We start from the raw sequence: 16,423 nt of genomic DNA, 5'->3' as shown, positions 1-16,423 counted from the left end.
ATCTGAAATACAAGTCGTTTGTATGCCCGATCTTACCCATCTACAGGCACATATGGGAGGATAATATTAAAACAGATGTAAAAGAAATGATGAAGGGATTCATCTGGCCGAGGATAGGGTCCATGGATGAACACTGGTTTCGTTGAGGCGAGATAATTCTCAATTGCCTGAGAGATTCTTATCTTTTCAAGAAGTACAAATGCAACAAATCTGTAATATGATTTTATTTTAATTGTTTGTGTTTTGTTATGAAGGAGATATTTCTTGCCGACATTCTGGCTACATCTTCTCTCAACTATTTTTCATAAAACAAAATGTCGTCAGAGTATATTTCGTGACAATTATTCGTCTTTATCAATAGAAATTACAGCTTGGCTAGTTTTCTGAAATAAACTTCGCTTGCAAACTCTTAATTACGAGTTTCTTGCGGTAAATCCTCCTGTTATGATATCCACCCGCGTATACCACAAGCTGAATGAATCTATTTTTAATATTGTTGAGGTTACGAGGCGAATTATTCTATTAAAATTGTTCGACGGACAGAACCACTTATTAACGTCAACTGCGAACTCTCAAACTTCCGAAGTTTTCGTATTGAGTCCGTGACCTTGGTAAAGCAACTTCTGACCAACATTAAAAATAATAATTATTAACAAAAAATCATTAGTAACTAAACTAACCTCGTGTATCAGAGTCCATCTTGATAAGCTGACAGTCGTCCAGAAATTGTCCGCCTTTTATGAAACTGTAAAAGTCGCTGCCTTCTTCAGAAGGTAAAAATGTTGCGTCAACATATTATGAAATCCATTCAAATAAAACATTTCTGGGAAATAATCGGTGCTTACCGAAGGAAAAAGAATCAGTTTCGGGACTTATTTCTGCTTCAAATATCAAGCCAAATGCCGTTCAAGTGGGTGGTCATCGCAGTTGCAGTTTTACGAAGTACGAGGCGCGTCCTCAAAGTAAGTTTCCCACTCGTCCCACAGCTAGAAAACCTTATATTGCGCGAAGCGACTGTGCGTACGTGATAGAGCAATGACGTAGCATGGCGCATGCACTAACGGCACCTCCCGCGTTCTCACAGTAGCATCGTTGCAGCTGTTGAAGATGGAGGTTCTTATTCCAGCTCCCGCCGACTGTGAAGTGCGGTCAGTGATAACGCTAGGCCGCACACGGCTCGACGGACAGCGAGTCTCCTGCAGGAGTTCAGCTGGGAGGTGTTTAATCATTCACCCTACAGCCCGGACCTCGCTCCCAGTGATTTCCATCTTTTCCTACACCTCAAGAAATTCCTGTCCGGTCAGCGTCAGCGTTTTGAGAATGACAGAGAGGCGGAGATGGTTGTCACACAGTGGTTCCAATCCCAGGCGGCAGACTTCTACGACGCAGGTATTCAAAAGCTGGTCCCACGGTATGACCAATGTCTCAATTCCGGTGGCGAATATGTTGAAAAATAGCTGGACACTTGCTGTATCAGTTGCAATAAATATTTCCATGAAATTGTGTTTTGTTTCTGTAAACGGCCCCAGGGAAACTTACTTTTGGGACGAGCCTCGTATTAACTTCCGTATTCTGCACGTACCGTGAGTCTACTTCGTGGGAGCGCTCTGATAATCTTTGTCCTTTCTTTTCCTCTGAGGCAGACTCCAGTATTTCTGCCCCATTCCAAAATGAGAGGCGTCCTGGACTGTTTCTGGAAGCTTCTGGTTCAATGTTTCTGGCAGGAGGGTGGCACAGGTGGCCCCTACGAGACAGAGGACACTGAGGATCGCGTATGGATACCTGGGGTCAGCCACCGTTCCCTGCGAAAGCAGTAACCCACGTACCAACATCAACTTGAACTTTTTAAAATTTTGTGACATTACTTTATTAATTTAAAGTTTTACATCCAACAACTGAAGGGCGGTATATTTACAGGCCAAACGCGTTTCGAACCCAAGGGGTCATCTTCAGTGGGCAATCAATCAGTAGCACACGATGCTACATTTAAAGAATGATATTTCTTTTATAAAGATAAAAATACCAATTCTAACTTATGCAATTGTTATGGAACAATACATTTATCATTAGATATAAAAGAATATTTTAAAATATTATTAGAACTGCGTGACGAGTAGTTCGAGCTGTGACCGAGAGACAGCGCGGCGCTGTAATTATCTCGCCTCGTTGAAAGAGACATTGACCAAGAAACGGTCTACAAATCCACAAGAAACACACCACAGGGTACACGATTGTCTCCAAGAAGGCAGTAGATATTTTATTCATCTTCAGTGAAGTTTTTCTACGTAAAAGAATCGAAACAACATTTTTATAAACACCGTTGTTATTAGGTTTGCGTTGGAACACCCTGTAGCTGTGATCCGCCTCTAACAGAGACTGAACAACTTTTTGTTGGCCTTCGACTTTGTTCACGTGTAAACAGTTCCTGTCAGCCAAGTGCCGTGTTCCTGAGACTGCAAATCTCCACTCCGGCACTGGCGAACTTGTTTTCCGTCGTTATACATGAAGTCAGGAGAAATTATAATACGTAAGAATTTTCCATCAGCCATCCAAAGCCCCCGAAACGTATTCTACGTTGGTTACAGAACGACAGTAGCGACTTCTGGCTTAAATTACTGCGTAACCATTTACATGATTTTACTCAGGATCTGTGAGAGAGAGAGCATTTAAGTCATGCAAAGTTACGAGTTTCAAAACTCGGTCTGATGACAAGGGATTCTTTACGTGTTCTGTAAAATTGATGATTTCTCTGTTGCTTAATTTTATTATCAGACGTGACAAAATTATTTCAAAGACCCTTTCTGTTTCAGGCATATTAAACGATAAATTTACGTAATACCAACTCATTAACCTCCGAAATCAATTTCATTACTTTTCTGCATCCACATACGTTGAAATTCACGAAATTTTAACTACAAATCGAGTTTCTTTCTCTACGAAAACCCATGTTCAGTATAAAATAACAACTCTCATCGTATATTTTTGCTAAAACACCTAAAAGAATTAGGTTATGTGACCTTTAAGGATAAAGTAGTACAAATATTTACCACTAGAAGGCACGGGAATCGGCGCTTTCCTGCCCTGAAAACTCTGATGTTTACGAATTCAAGATTCTCGACTTACCAGGTACACGATGTATGGACCCAGAGCGCCGAGGGCGTTTGCGATGAGGAAGCCGACGGAAGTCCCCGTCTGCCGAAGACACGTCGGATAGAGCTCCATGCACTGGAGGTAGGAGCTGTAGGCGGCTACCGTGAGGGAGAGCTTTACTACGAGGACCATCGCGACCAGAAGCCACAGCAAGTGTTCGTCTGGAACAGGAAGACGGCTGCCTGTGGGATTTCTGGGATCCACGAGTGTCGGCGAATACATTTAATCGGTCATTACTTCGTGTTCTTTGAAGAATTCTTCGTACAAGAGACGGCCTTAATTCTGTTCCGACAAAAGCCGTGGTTTCGTACGTCCATTTTAAGTGAGCATTCTTTTTGTTTTAAAAATATTTACATTTTGTTATGAGACTCACTGAAAAGACTTTTTTAAACTCGGAAGTTCTCGAATCAATTTTCCACGAAAAGACTCTCCTTAATCAGACTCAATCTTGTTTTTCCTCAGTATCTCCCGAGGCAGTAGCCTGTTATTTCCCGGATCCTTTTAAGGTCGCCGTATAATTCGACGCCAGTGAACAGCTCGAATGACCCGAAATTTCGACATCCATTTGCGTCCATTTTATACGTGGGTGATTGGGTGATTGGGGGAGGAGGGGATACTCACGCACGACAGTGATGAGGCACGCCACCTGGAAGCAGCCTGCAAACACGAAGGCCCCGGCTTGGCTCCAGCGTCTTCCCAATCGGTCGCAGAGTGCCCTGCCTATCAGGAAACCTGGCAACTCGATCAGGGATTGAAGCAGGAAGTTGAGGAACGGGTTGCCCGACATTCCAGCCACGCTCAGTACAATCGTGTAGTACAGAATCTGCGTGAGTGTTCTGTAAGAGAAGAATTACAACCTCGCAAATCGGAATGATTTTTCATTCTTCGTCAATTTCGTAAAACCGAAAGGCCCATTTGGTAGGAGAAAGTGGGCACGTGGTGTAGAAGGGAGAGATACTTTCTCTGTCAGGAAAAAAAAAAATTCAGTCGTCCAGTCGGAAGCCTGAGTAAAATTTTCGAAAATCTAAATAAATTCTCAAGACTTTTAAAAAAAAACTTTGAAATCTCTTGGACCCCTTTTAATTACGTCTATTTTGGGTATCAAGGCGCGGTTGTGGACCACAGAAATGTTTTACTCGTCCATCACAATTTCTTCTCGAAATATACGTAATTTGACATTCGTCGCAACTGAACGACTGGATGACCTGATTCAATAGTGGTTAGTTTTTCGTCGGAAAGTTTTTTGATAAATGAACTGTTCATTGCCTTGACAACAAAAAATTATAAGATCCTAAAGAATATCATTTTTTAATGTACGCGTAATTTTCCAAAATGACTTTTTCAGTTCAAGTTCATATCCATGTTCTGTCCGCATTTCTTATCTCCCTCACGTTCATTAAATCAAAGAATTGTATCATCTTCCGTCAATACGTGAATTATGTTGAACTCGTCGCATTTACTCTGCGACGTCTCGTGTTCTTACAAGGACAAGGAGATGAGAATCGTGTTCTTCATGAGCCTCTGGTTTGCGAACAGAGTCGCCACTCCGTACACCGTCTCCTTCCTTTCGGCGAGTTCCTTCAACTTCACCAGGGCATTGTCGGGCAACGTGGTTCCGTTCTTATCGGCGATGTAATTCAGCACTTCGAGGCACTTCTCCGACTTTCCCTTTGCCGCGAGCCATCTTGGAGATTCAGGAAACTGTCTGCAGAAGAAGGATCATTGGAGATGTCTGTCTTCGAAAAGATTATTTTTCGGTTAAAACAATTTCGTGTCCTGACTTCAGGAAACGATGGATAGACGACGTGGAGGAGAATGTGAGGACGATGGGAGTTGAGAAGAATTGTGAATGATAGGACAGAATTGATAAAACTCGTGGAACAAGCTACAGGATTATAACGCTATAAGAAGTTCCTATGAACATGGGATCGCAAATGTTTCATTTTCGAAATAACAGCCAAAAATAAGTTTCAATGAACTGACTTTATATCAAAGTGAATCCAGCTTCCAGCAAAGATTTTCAATTTGGGCAGGAATTGTTTCCGACGTGCTTATTGGTCCACACAAGCTTCGATCGCGTCTAAGAGGACCTTCAGATCGGCGATGCTTAAGAAGACACTTGCCACGCCTCCCTGAAGATGTCCCACTGAATACAAGAAGACAAATGTGGTTTATGCACGTCAGAGCCCCAGCAAACTTCTCCCATCGCGTCAGATATCGTCTCAATGAACAGAACCCTCAGCGAGGGATTGGGCGTGGTGGCCACCGAGGTCACCGGACCTGACTCCGTTGGACTTTTATCTGTGGGGTCACTTGAAGTCCGTCGTTTATGCAACGCCCATGAACAATGAAGACGACCAATGGGAACGCGTGCAGATGATTCGAGGAAACTCTGGGGTGTTCGAACGAATTCGTGAGTCGTGTGTACGTCGTGCTCGTGCGTGTGTGGAGAACGGAGGAACAACCTTTGAGCATCTGTTATAAAGAAACATCCCTGTCCTTATACTTGGCAATAAAGGCAGACATTGGAAAATATTTTTGGTTTTGAGTTCTCTAAACTAAAGACGACTTGTCATTGACCTGAAGGCAAGGAAGACGGCGGCACATGGCACAGATGTCAGCACCATGAACAGCTTCCACTCGCCACCAGTCGCCCAGGCGACCATAGGCATCACACACATCCCTGAGGTCCAGCCTACGAACTGTAACATCGTTAGCAGGGCCCGCTGAGAGGCAGACGATATCTCCATGCCTGCAACGCAAAGCCACAGTCAGCTTCTGTGGCGCCGAGGGATGTTGCCTAGACCTACAGGAAGCAACAAAACCTTCTCCACCCTTGTACAGGCTGTTTCCGAAGTAAGTAGTCTATTAATTCTGAAAATTACAAAAATAGAGCGAAACAGTTTGGTATGAATATCTTCGAAATGCGAACTAATCTTGCAAAATGAATGTCATTTTCGTGTTTAAAAGCTCAAAATTAGTAAAAATTTGACTTCTGACACGAGAGGTGAAAGACAGGGTTACCTCCTCAATACGCAATTCTTTTTTATCTGCTTCGAACGAGGAACTTGCAAAAGATCGGCGCCATTTCACCCCCTGCTTCGACCACAGACCCCACAAAAAGCTTGGGCTATTTTACCTATGATGAGCGGGGACTGGAATACGACGGAAATCGGTAGACTCGCGACGAAATTGGCCAAGAGGAAGACGACGTAGGTGCCAGCGGTGAAGGCGACGACGCACCTTCCGAGGACAAGCGTCGCCACTCCCAGGAAGAGCACAGGTCGACGACCGATCCTGAAACGTCGAGGGCCCATAAATGAAGTCCACTTGTTAGCCATAAGGCCTATGGTTAACGCACGAAACAACAACACGTCACAGGATGGAGGCAGATTCCAGTTTACGTAACGTCGTTTCCAAAATTAAAATTAGGACGACGACTAATGCCTTAGATATGCTTCTCTGCGTCATTTGAAATAATTAAGACGATACTTCTAAGGAAATAAAGTAATTAATTAATTAATGAAACTAAATTAATAAATCAGACTAAATCGAAATCAACGAATTTGGCCACGAGTGCACTGAATGAATTTCCAGAAGTCAGCGAAATCTAAAGACTCAAAGCCTTCGAGGTCGATCTTGAAGACCCTACTTAAGATTTACACCAATTAAACATTTCGTAATATATTTTTCTGGTATTAACTAATAATTCGCCAACCAATCAGGACTGGCCCTGGTAACTTCAACAGGCACTTCATATACTGATGGCGTCAAAACGTTTCGAAAACATTGCGATTTCCATCTTCAAGGTCACTGTACACCGAAAGAAAATGGAATGTTCTTTCAAAATATTACAGCAGTTTCGATACACAAAAATAAATTCATCCGACAGACGACCTTCAATGTAGACTGAGAATACCAAATTTGATGGAGATCTGAACTTACGTGTCACCCAATTGCCCGAAGACAAGTGTGCCCACGACTTCGCCCACCCTGGCGACGAGCAACGTGTTGGGCACGTACACCTCCTTCTCGCAGACCCAGTCCTCCTGCGACGGAGCCGTCAGTGAATACCACGTCGTGTCGTAATCCCAGCCATGCCGACAGCTCTCTGAGGGCAGGCCAGGAGTGCGGGGTTATTCTTGTGGGAGAAAGTCCTCGCCGTGCGTTTCTTGAAACTACAGAGGCGCTTATCCGGCAAGCAATCGAACTAATCGACGACAGTATCCTAACCTAACCTAACCTAACTTAACCCAACCTAACCAAACTCAAACTAACCCAACCCAACCTAACCTAACCCAACCTAACCTAACCTAACCTAACCAAACTCAAACTAACCCAACATAAATTTCCCTCAACTAACCTAACCTAACGTTTACCTAACCCAAACTAACCTAACCTAACCAACCCCAACCTAACCTAACCTAACCAACCCCAACCTAACCTAACCTAACCTAACCTAACCTAACTCAACCTAACCGAAGCTATTCTAAACTTCCCTCAACTAACATAACCTAACTTTTACCTAACCCAACTTAAACTAAACTAACATAACCAAAACGAATCTAATCTAACTTAACCTAACCTAACCAAACTCAAACTAATCCAACCTAACCTAACCTAACCTAACTCAACCTAACCGAAACTATTCTAAACTTCCCTCAACCTAACTAATATGGCGAACGTAGCTGAAATAACTGATTAAAAGTAACGACAACAATAAAATATTTGTCAGTAAAATGCTAGACGAAGACGAAGTTTGCCCTGACTTGCGAAATATTAAATGCACTCAGGCAGACACAACTGGAACAAAACAAAGACTTACCAGTGTCTTTGAAAACCGCGTTACTCAGATTCTGAGGTGTCTGTACGTCGACTGGAAAACTGAGGTTGTACATACTGCATTTGCTGAAAGAATCTTCCGAATTTTCGACTCTGAAATTTACAAATTTCGTTTCAATTCTAAATTCTTGTTACAGAAATTTAGGGGAGCCAGCTAAATCCATTTTATGAGTTTGTTTCTTAGGCGGACCATGCACAGAGTAAACCAGGAGCATTAAGTCGATTTGAGGGAACTGGAAACCGTGATTTAATCCGTGGCGAAACGCGACTTTCTCAAAAGTCCCAAGATGTGGGAGAGGGCGTTTATATACGTCGTACAGTACTGTTACAAATTTTTCAGCTCAACATTTAATAAATCTAAGGAATGAAATACAAGATAAAAAAATGGTATACTATTGAGCTAGTCTTTTTAAATTACGCCTTGTAGGGCCTAACTCTGTTTCATATGATAATTTTTTTACAGTGGCAATGAGTCACAAGGGTTCATATAATTTTCCAAGCTTCAAGAATCAAGTTCAAAGTTGTCATAAATGGCCCCTCTTCGAACCAAGGAGAGACGCTGGCTCGTGGTAAGGCCGCAGTCACATTTGAAGCAGTCAAATGCTTCAACATGACTAAAATATTACTTCCTAAAAACTTTGAAGAATGAATGAGATTTCCACGGCTCTGAGTCCTAAGATGGCCGTCTTCTGGGTTCCTGCGCCGTGTAGTCCTGTAGAAGTTTACCGACGTTTCGGAGGTCCTTGCTGCCTCCATCATCAGGGCGATGACTCTTCCGAGTTCTTTGTATATCGGCTGTCGCGGGTGTTAAGTTCTAAGTAGGCCGCGTTTGTTTTCTGTGTCATTTTGAGAACGTAAACTTCTTTTGTGCTCACTCTGTACAAAAATGTTCACGTTCACGAAGGTTCTACCCCAAAAAAACTAGCAAAGTATTTGAAAAACCACTGCAATATCATTGTTAAATGAATTTGCGTGGTTTCAGAAGAGACTTCCGGTTATAAATTAGGCTTCAGCGTGATGTTTTAGAAGGGCTGATCATGTCACAGTATTTAACTCAAGGGACCACGAAAATCTATGGAAGATCAGAGTTGTCGGATATAAGTGACGACTTTCTGATGATGACGTATCATTAAGTGAAAAAAAAAACTCACGTTGTATCGTACCTTGGCACTGTAAGACTCTTCCATTCTGCTACTGTGTAGTTAGTTTTATTTCTGCCCGGTACGTGGCACCAGTGGGTTGGCAGTGTGACGGCCAGTATGAGGTTAAAGGACGGCATTGCTACTGTGAGGACAAACGCCATGTTGAAGATCAGGTTGAACCAGAACTGGAATCTCCCGTCCATCCCAACGTGTTCCATGAGCTCATCAAATATATCTTCTTCTTCTTCTTCTTCTTCACACTTTTCCTTTAGCTCTGATCGTTCCATTGTTGTAGATTTGAATCTAGTCTGAAACTTTAAAAGAACGAGAGAAATTCAAAAAGACAGCTGCATTGTTTATTAAAAAAAATGGAATGTGGATCTACGAGGTGCGATCGGAAAGTTTATAGACTGCGCGTATAAAAACCCGTACACTTATCTCAGGTATTAAATTCATCCATCACCCTCGAAGTAGTTCCCCTGGGAGTGAACACAACGATCCCAGCGCCGCTGCCAAGCCTGGAAGCATCCCTGGAAATCTTTCTTTGTCAGCCTGTCAAGCACCATCTGCGATTCTGCCTGAATCTCTTGCCAAAGACTCGCCAAAACGGCTACGGAAATCTATGAAATGCTAAAGCAAGCATTTGGGGAGTCCGCAATGGGTCGTGCACAAACTTTTGTGTGGCATTCACGTTTTAAAAATGGCCGAACCTCTGTCGATGATGACGAGCGTTCTGGACGACCATCTTCGAGCACAACGCCCGAAAATGTTACGAAGATCGACGTCGTACCATCAACGACTTGTGCGACATTGTTGGGATAGGCTATGGGACCTGTCAGCTGATTCTAAAGGAAGAACTCCACATGCGACGCATCCTGTCTGAGGACCAGAAGCAGAATCGACTTCTCGTTTGTCAGGAGCTCAAAGATCTTGCAAGAACCGACCCCAACTTCCTTTCTAAGCTCCGTGTGACTTCTTCCTCTTCCCAAAGATGAAAATTCAGCTAAAGGGAAGGAGATTTGAGACGATAGAAGAGATTCAGGCAGAATCGCAGATGGTGCTTGACAGGCTGACAAAGAAAGATTTCCAGGGATGCTTACAGGCTTGGTAGCGGCGCTGGGATCGTTGTGTTCACTCCCAGGGGAACTACTTCGAGGGTGATGGATGAATTTAATACCTGAGATAAGTGTACGGGTTTTTATACGCGCACCTCGTAATTCTTGTTAAGGGTTTGGAGTTGCTTTAAACTGTTTACTGATTGGAATTGAGATCCGAGGTAAAGTAAGTTGTCGAATAGCTCCTTAACGTGGTTGAGATGTAAACACATTTATGTCTTCAATGCTTCGACTGTTTGATTTATTTACAATTGTTGTACTTACTATGTTTACGTCCGATTATATTCGGACCTTCTTCAGGGAACAAAGTAACTGACTTGCTTGTCTTGAAGCCAGGTTCAACACATTTTGCCTTCAACACGGCAACAATGACTTTGTCGTCGCCTTATTTCTCACACGATAAAATAACAGTAATTTATTACAAGCAACTGAATCTGACCTATTTCAGAGTGAAAAGAAGTTTGTTTCTTATACATTAACTATCTTCCTTCTGTTAACAATTACACAGACATGTTATCGCATCCATTTAGACTTAATGTAAAGAAATGTAAACAATGGTAGACACTGCGTTCTGTACAAGATCTTTTCTTATCACTTGTTTTAAGTAACGTCTAGTGTCAGATGACTCTCACACGATGAAGTTGACAGTAATGCCAAGGGATTTGAACAGCTTCGTATTTACGGCAGTCTTCAGCCCCAATTTGTATGACTTCCATACACGAGATAGGAAGAGTCAATAAGCTACTGGTAGTAGAGTCTCTGTCGTAATGTTGGCACTTTGTTACCAAGGCTAAAAGAATTTCGGTGTAAGACAATTCTAGTTAACATTATCAACGATAATTTGATACAAGTTCTGGTGATAAAATATACTTGCACGCATATCAAAGCTAGCGAAGTTACAAATTAATTAATATGAGATAAAGTGAGATATTTAAAGCATAATTTACACGAGTAGAGGTTTCCAAAGCGTTATCATGACGAGACATAACCTCAATTGTCGCTCTGTTTGTAATTATTGACACGCGAAAAGTAGATATATTACATAAAGAACTTTGGAAATAAAATTGTTTCGATGACCACAAAAATTTGCATAATCTAAGCATCTAATTAGAGGCTGAAATGAATTCCGTGTTTTTATTACCACAACACCTGTGACTGTGAATTCTTGTAGCTTCATATTATTCCAACACTAAGTAAGATAGAGTCCCATCTCCGAAACGTCGTTTTTACGTTTTATATTTACTAGACGATGGATAATATCAAAGGAAATTTTTATTCAATTAAGTAAAAGATCCTAGTTAATAAGTTTGACGGTACTTTTGGAGGTTCAAAATACAATATCATATGCAAATATGAGGCGGTCCTTAGTGGCAAGACGTTCATAGGAGGTTTTGTTAAAAACTGTCAATATATATCATAAAAGTTTTAAGGAGTAAATCATTTTGCGTGTTGATCGTTGGGTTGACAGTCTGTCTGCACAATATTCTTTAATTATAGTCTCAATTTTTATAAAAATCCACTACATGTTTCGACCAAAATTGATCATCTTCAGGTGGTTCTCTTTAAGTACTTGAAACTTATATACGTGGCTGCTGAATTATATGCGTATTTCAAACAAGCCATGTCAGTTATTTATACAATTTAGCAGTCATAGTGCGAGGTTATGATATTACGAAACTTTGAAAAGTAAGTTCATAGTGACACAGTTTGTCATCCGGGGATGGCAGAGGTTATATGTCGTAGGTTCGCTTGGCCCACGACCCTGGAAAGGGTGTACTCAAAACACAAAAAATTACAATTGAAAATAAAACCATCTACTGTCTTAAAACAAGTGGTCATTGATAAAACTATCACAAACAAAGAAACTATCAAACAAAACATAAAAGTAGCCAGAGTGAGTCGGTGTCTCCCCAAATCAGCCCCCTCGCTCCTAAATCGGCCTAACCTCCCAACACGCATGAGCACCCCTTTCGAAGTTTTGCCGTCACAACATCAGAGCCGGAAACTGCATTTCGGAATAGACACGAATATCCTCTTACGTTCTTTGGAAATTAAATTCAAAAGTGATAAATACATTTTATGCCGTAAAACAGTTTCTTCGCAAACTTTAAAATATCCAATTTTCGAATATACAAAATCCCAAAAAAACGAACATTCATAATTTACATATTCTAAATTCCAATATTTATCATAACCTGAAACTTCTTCACCCAAAACCAGAATAATCAAACCAAACAAAGCCAACGCCTCCTACTGTCTCCAAACCTAACAACGATAAAATATACCACGACAGTCTCTAAATCCAACATTACACTAAAAGCAAGCCTCTGACTGTTTCTATCTCCTGATGTTTCAAGGCCTCATCAAAACTAGCATTTTATACTCGTACATTATTCCGTTACTTAAAATTTTAGATACAAACCTAACCTAACCTAACTCAACATAACCTACCATAACTTAACCTAATCTAACTCAGCATAACCTAACATAACTCAACATAACTCAACCTAACCTAACATAACTTAACCTAACTCAGCATAACCTAACATAACTTAACCTAACTCAACATAACCTAACATAACTTAACCTAACTCAACATAACCTAACATAACTTAACCTAACTCAACATAACCTAACATAACTTAACCTAACTCAACATAACCTAACATAACTTAACCTAACTCAACATAACTTAACCTAACTCAACATAACCTAACATAACTTAACCTAACTCAGCATAACCTAACATAACTCAACATAACTTAACCTAACTCAACATAACTTAACCTAACTCAACATAACCTAACATAACTTAACCTAACATAACTTAACCTAACCTAACTCAACATAACCTAACATAACTTAACCTAACCTAACCTAACCTATTTGCCACTTTTCCACTAATACAATACAAACCTGCAACGTAATTCCTCTGAGGTTACCGAAATCTGTTACCGTACAAGCTGACGCCTGATTCTCCACCCTTGTCTTCACATACTCTCATTACCATGGTTACCGCTTTGCAGACTGTAGCATCTCCCAAAGTGTAAGAATCCAGTTTACTGCTACAGAGATAACGTGCATTACGTCACGTTGTAATATGTTTACATTAATCAAAGAATTCATAAGAACACATTACGTAAATAGTTACAAGTTAAAATTGTCAAAAGGAGATAACAGACGTTACCTTTTGCTAACAACCAGATCCCACAGTAAAATTCCATAAATGCTTACATCCTTATCAATCTTTATTGCCCGAAAACTTGCTATTCGATAAATATATTTGGTTTTCAAAGTAAACCCAAAATCTTCACCGGGACACAAAACCTAGGAGAGTTTTTCGGAGCCGTGAGTTTTGTTTAAGAAACAATTGTGGTCTCTGCCCCATTCTTCTATCACAAGGGATAAGCACGCCAAGTTTTGTCCATATTGGTGTACGCGCTTTGAAGATATAAGCGAACATATGCAGTTTGAATTTCATGCGCATTGATATTTAAAAATCAAGGCGCCAGGAGACATTTAATGGACTATAACAAACTACAAGAAAATCTACAACGTGGCAAAAGACTGATTTGTGTTTCATATCTGGAATTTCTTTTCCAATAGAACGTTCTTAGCTATCGGGGTACAGAAGTTTCAGGGCATCCTCTATACTGTCATCCAACTTCTGAAAATGGATGTGACGTCACTATCCTCATGGAATAATCGTTGGCAATTTGAATATCAACGTAGCATGGTGAAGAAAACTTGACTCACATTGCTGTCTGTCTGTCTGTCTGTGTCTGCCCGCCAGTAAGCTGAAATGTCAGTAGTAATATGGGCCACAAAAAATAATTCCAGTCATTCACAAGTTATTACTCATTTCATTATTTTATTTTATAACTCATTTGTTTTCTTAAAAATTTTATTATTAGAGTTGAAAAAAATTTTGTGTTTGAATCTTGGTATTAAAATGTCGACATTTCTGGCTTTCGTATGTCCGCATATATTTTCCACTAGGATTAGGAAATGTAATATAACAGACGTCAGCTATCTCCGCTGGCCCAAATAGTTCCTTTAATTCCATTGTCGGATACTTGTTAGAAAAAAAAAAACGTTCTACTCTGATGCATTATTTCAAACCTTGTGAATGAATTCTCGATCTGCGGAGAGATGGTAAACACTGCATTAACAAATTCATATTCGAGAATGGTCTTTGAGTTTGTGTATCCTGTACGTTGAAAATCGTTATTGCACAGCCATCAGGCTCATAATTTAAACTGCTCGAATTTCGGGTTACATTGTTCTCTTTCTTGGCATTAAAAAATTGAATGCCAAAAATATAAAGTTTGCTCGGTTACACAGCATATTACAAGGTCATTGCAGTTTGCCATTGTCATCTCGTGAAATAGAAATGTTCGAATAGCGTATTATAGTTTTCCTACGTTACGTCTTAGTTGTCAAGGAAATGAAAACTTGCTACCAGGCTGGTGTGTAGCTGCGCTGTCCTAAATATATTTAAACGAGGTGTAAATGCCAATTTGACAAATATATAATAGCACTGCTACTTCAGAAGCTGAAGGTAAAAACAATTCGGTTCAGAACTCGTTCAGTTGACAGATGATGAACCGGTATTATGTCCGTCTGAAATTGTACAGCACGGAGAATAATAAACCAACCAAAAAGCTAACCAAGGACACAATCCAGCGCATGCGCAAGACATCGTCCCTTGCTAAATAACACCATTCCTGCGTACGAAATGCATTGCTGGAAATGATTAACGGAGCCTTATAACTAAAATAAGAATTTGCTTACGCTAACCGGGGTACGGAGAATAATGTTGAAGCCGTGCAGTCCTCCGGGATGACGTATGGAGGCGATGTGTTCCTCCGAAACACTTGAAGCCACGGCTCGACAAACCGGAAGACATAAATCGGCATCTTCACAGTTGTCTAACCTCAAATCGCAATAGAAATAACACTAAACAAACAGGATTATGACTATCTTACCAAATCACCAACTTCATGGAGCACAAACCTTTCACATAATCTGAGCTTGATCAACATTTTGCAAGTTCATTACTGATTTCACACGAGCACAGCCAAAATCGACAATGGGTTACAACCACCCCGGCGGAACATTCGCGAATACAAATTATGCACGGGGGATGTAGAACGTTTCAAGTTGTGGTGTTTGTAACGCGCATGCGCCTCGCGACGGTTGACACGAAACTCCGTGGACAGTAGCAGCAATATACAAGAGGAAAATTTCCTGAATATAATTTTGGTTTGTTATTATTTCAAAATGTCATATTTATGTATTACCTGTCATACACCGTGATATCCCAATTTTAGGTTTCTTGATCTTCGATTTTCCTGCATTTTGAGTTAATTCTTTGTGATCCCAGTTATATTTCCACATAATGTAATACATTCTTTGCCTCAGGTTAGTATTTCTCAGTCTAAGGTATTACCCCGAATTAGGGAATAAGATTTAGGTCTTTGCAACATAACAAATAATTTACATAAAGCTCCTGATTTTCACTTAAAATATTATTATATAAGAAAAAATGCCCTTAATCTACATAACAGCTGTCACCAACTGGCTTTGTGAGTGACAGAATAAATTAAGTAGGGTAAAATGTCTACTATTTTTAGCGCGTTAAAATATTATTGCACCGCGTAAAATAAACGACAGAACAAACCGGTTGTACGAAACTGTAAATAATGTTGAAAGATTATATATTCTATACTGCAGTAGGCATTTCTGTTCTCGTTTAATTTTATCCACATTCAAAACAAGGCCACTCTTGTAGGATTTGAGGTTTTCACGGCGGTGAGTCTGAAGATGGCCGTCTTCTGGGTTGTAGCGCCATGAAGTCTCCAGGGCCTGATGATGGAGGCAGCAAGGACCTCTGAAACTTTGGTAAACTTCTACCAGACTACGCGGTGCAACAACCCAGAAGACAGCCGACTTAAGGCCACCTTTCTTTTCTTATTCTTATTCTATATACCATTTTTGCTCCTATGTGGAGCACAGGGGCCTCCTTTTGGAGGTGACTTAATCTATTTAGACATTTTGGTAGGACTCCTTGGACAAGGGATCGGCCCATCGCAAGACCTCTACCTGTACACAGGACAGCACAACACAGAAAGACGCGGACACATCCATGGCTTGAGTGGGATTCGAACCCAC

At 40.8% G+C, this 16,423-nt stretch overlaps 1 protein-coding gene across 6 annotated transcripts; it reads right to left on the bottom strand.

Annotated features, from left to right (window-relative positions):
• Window positions 1-209: 209 nt before the first annotated feature.
• On the bottom strand, window positions 210-15,471 carry LOC110838610 (carcinine transporter). Of its 6 annotated transcripts, none has more exons than XM_022081934.2 (11): window positions 15,050-15,435; window positions 13,166-13,314; window positions 9,156-9,448; window positions 7,976-8,085; window positions 7,096-7,261; window positions 6,290-6,447; window positions 5,731-5,902; window positions 4,634-4,855; window positions 3,772-3,986; window positions 3,124-3,311; window positions 210-1,802 (listed from the first exon to the last, which is right to left on the bottom strand). In XM_022081934.2, exons 3-11 carry the CDS (start codon window positions 9,419-9,421, stop codon window positions 1,590-1,592), a joined length of 1,710 nt encoding a protein of 569 aa, XP_021937626.1. In that variant the 5' UTR covers window positions 9,422-9,448; window positions 13,166-13,314; window positions 15,050-15,435; the 3' UTR covers window positions 210-1,589. The 6 variants fall into 6 exon arrangements, with proteins under 6 accessions (XP_021937626.1, XP_021937627.1, XP_021937634.1 ...); XM_022081935.2 differs by having other exon boundaries at window positions 13,166-13,311; XM_022081941.2 differs by lacking the exon at window positions 210-1,802 and adding an exon at window positions 1,830-2,648 and having other exon boundaries at window positions 15,050-15,458.
• Between the last annotated feature and the right edge of the window lie 952 nt (window positions 15,472-16,423).

This window comes from Zootermopsis nevadensis, unplaced genomic scaffold, assembly GCF_977971745.1.
Source record: "Zootermopsis nevadensis isolate Lab colony 2312 unplaced genomic scaffold, Znev_1.0 Znev_ptg000021l, whole genome shotgun sequence".
Classification (NCBI taxonomy): Eukaryota; Metazoa; Arthropoda; class Insecta; order Blattodea; family Termopsidae; genus Zootermopsis; species Zootermopsis nevadensis.
This window is presented reverse-complemented; position numbering and strand designations above follow the sequence as displayed.

Excerpts from the sequence above, each read along its gene's own strand:
- LOC110838610 (XM_022081940.2), bottom strand. The coding sequence starts at position 9,421 with ATGGAACGATCAGAGCTAAAGGAAAAGTGTGAAGAAGAAGAAGAAGAA. Across the intron at positions 6,448-7,095 it reads TTCGGGCAATTGGGTGACAC|GATCGGTCGTCGACCTGTGC; the intron begins GTAAGTTCAGAT and ends TCGACGTTTCAG. Across the intron at positions 1,803-3,123 it reads GTCCATACATCGTGTACCTG|GGAACGGTGGCTGACCCCAG; the intron begins GTAAGTCGAGAA and ends CTGCTTTCGCAG.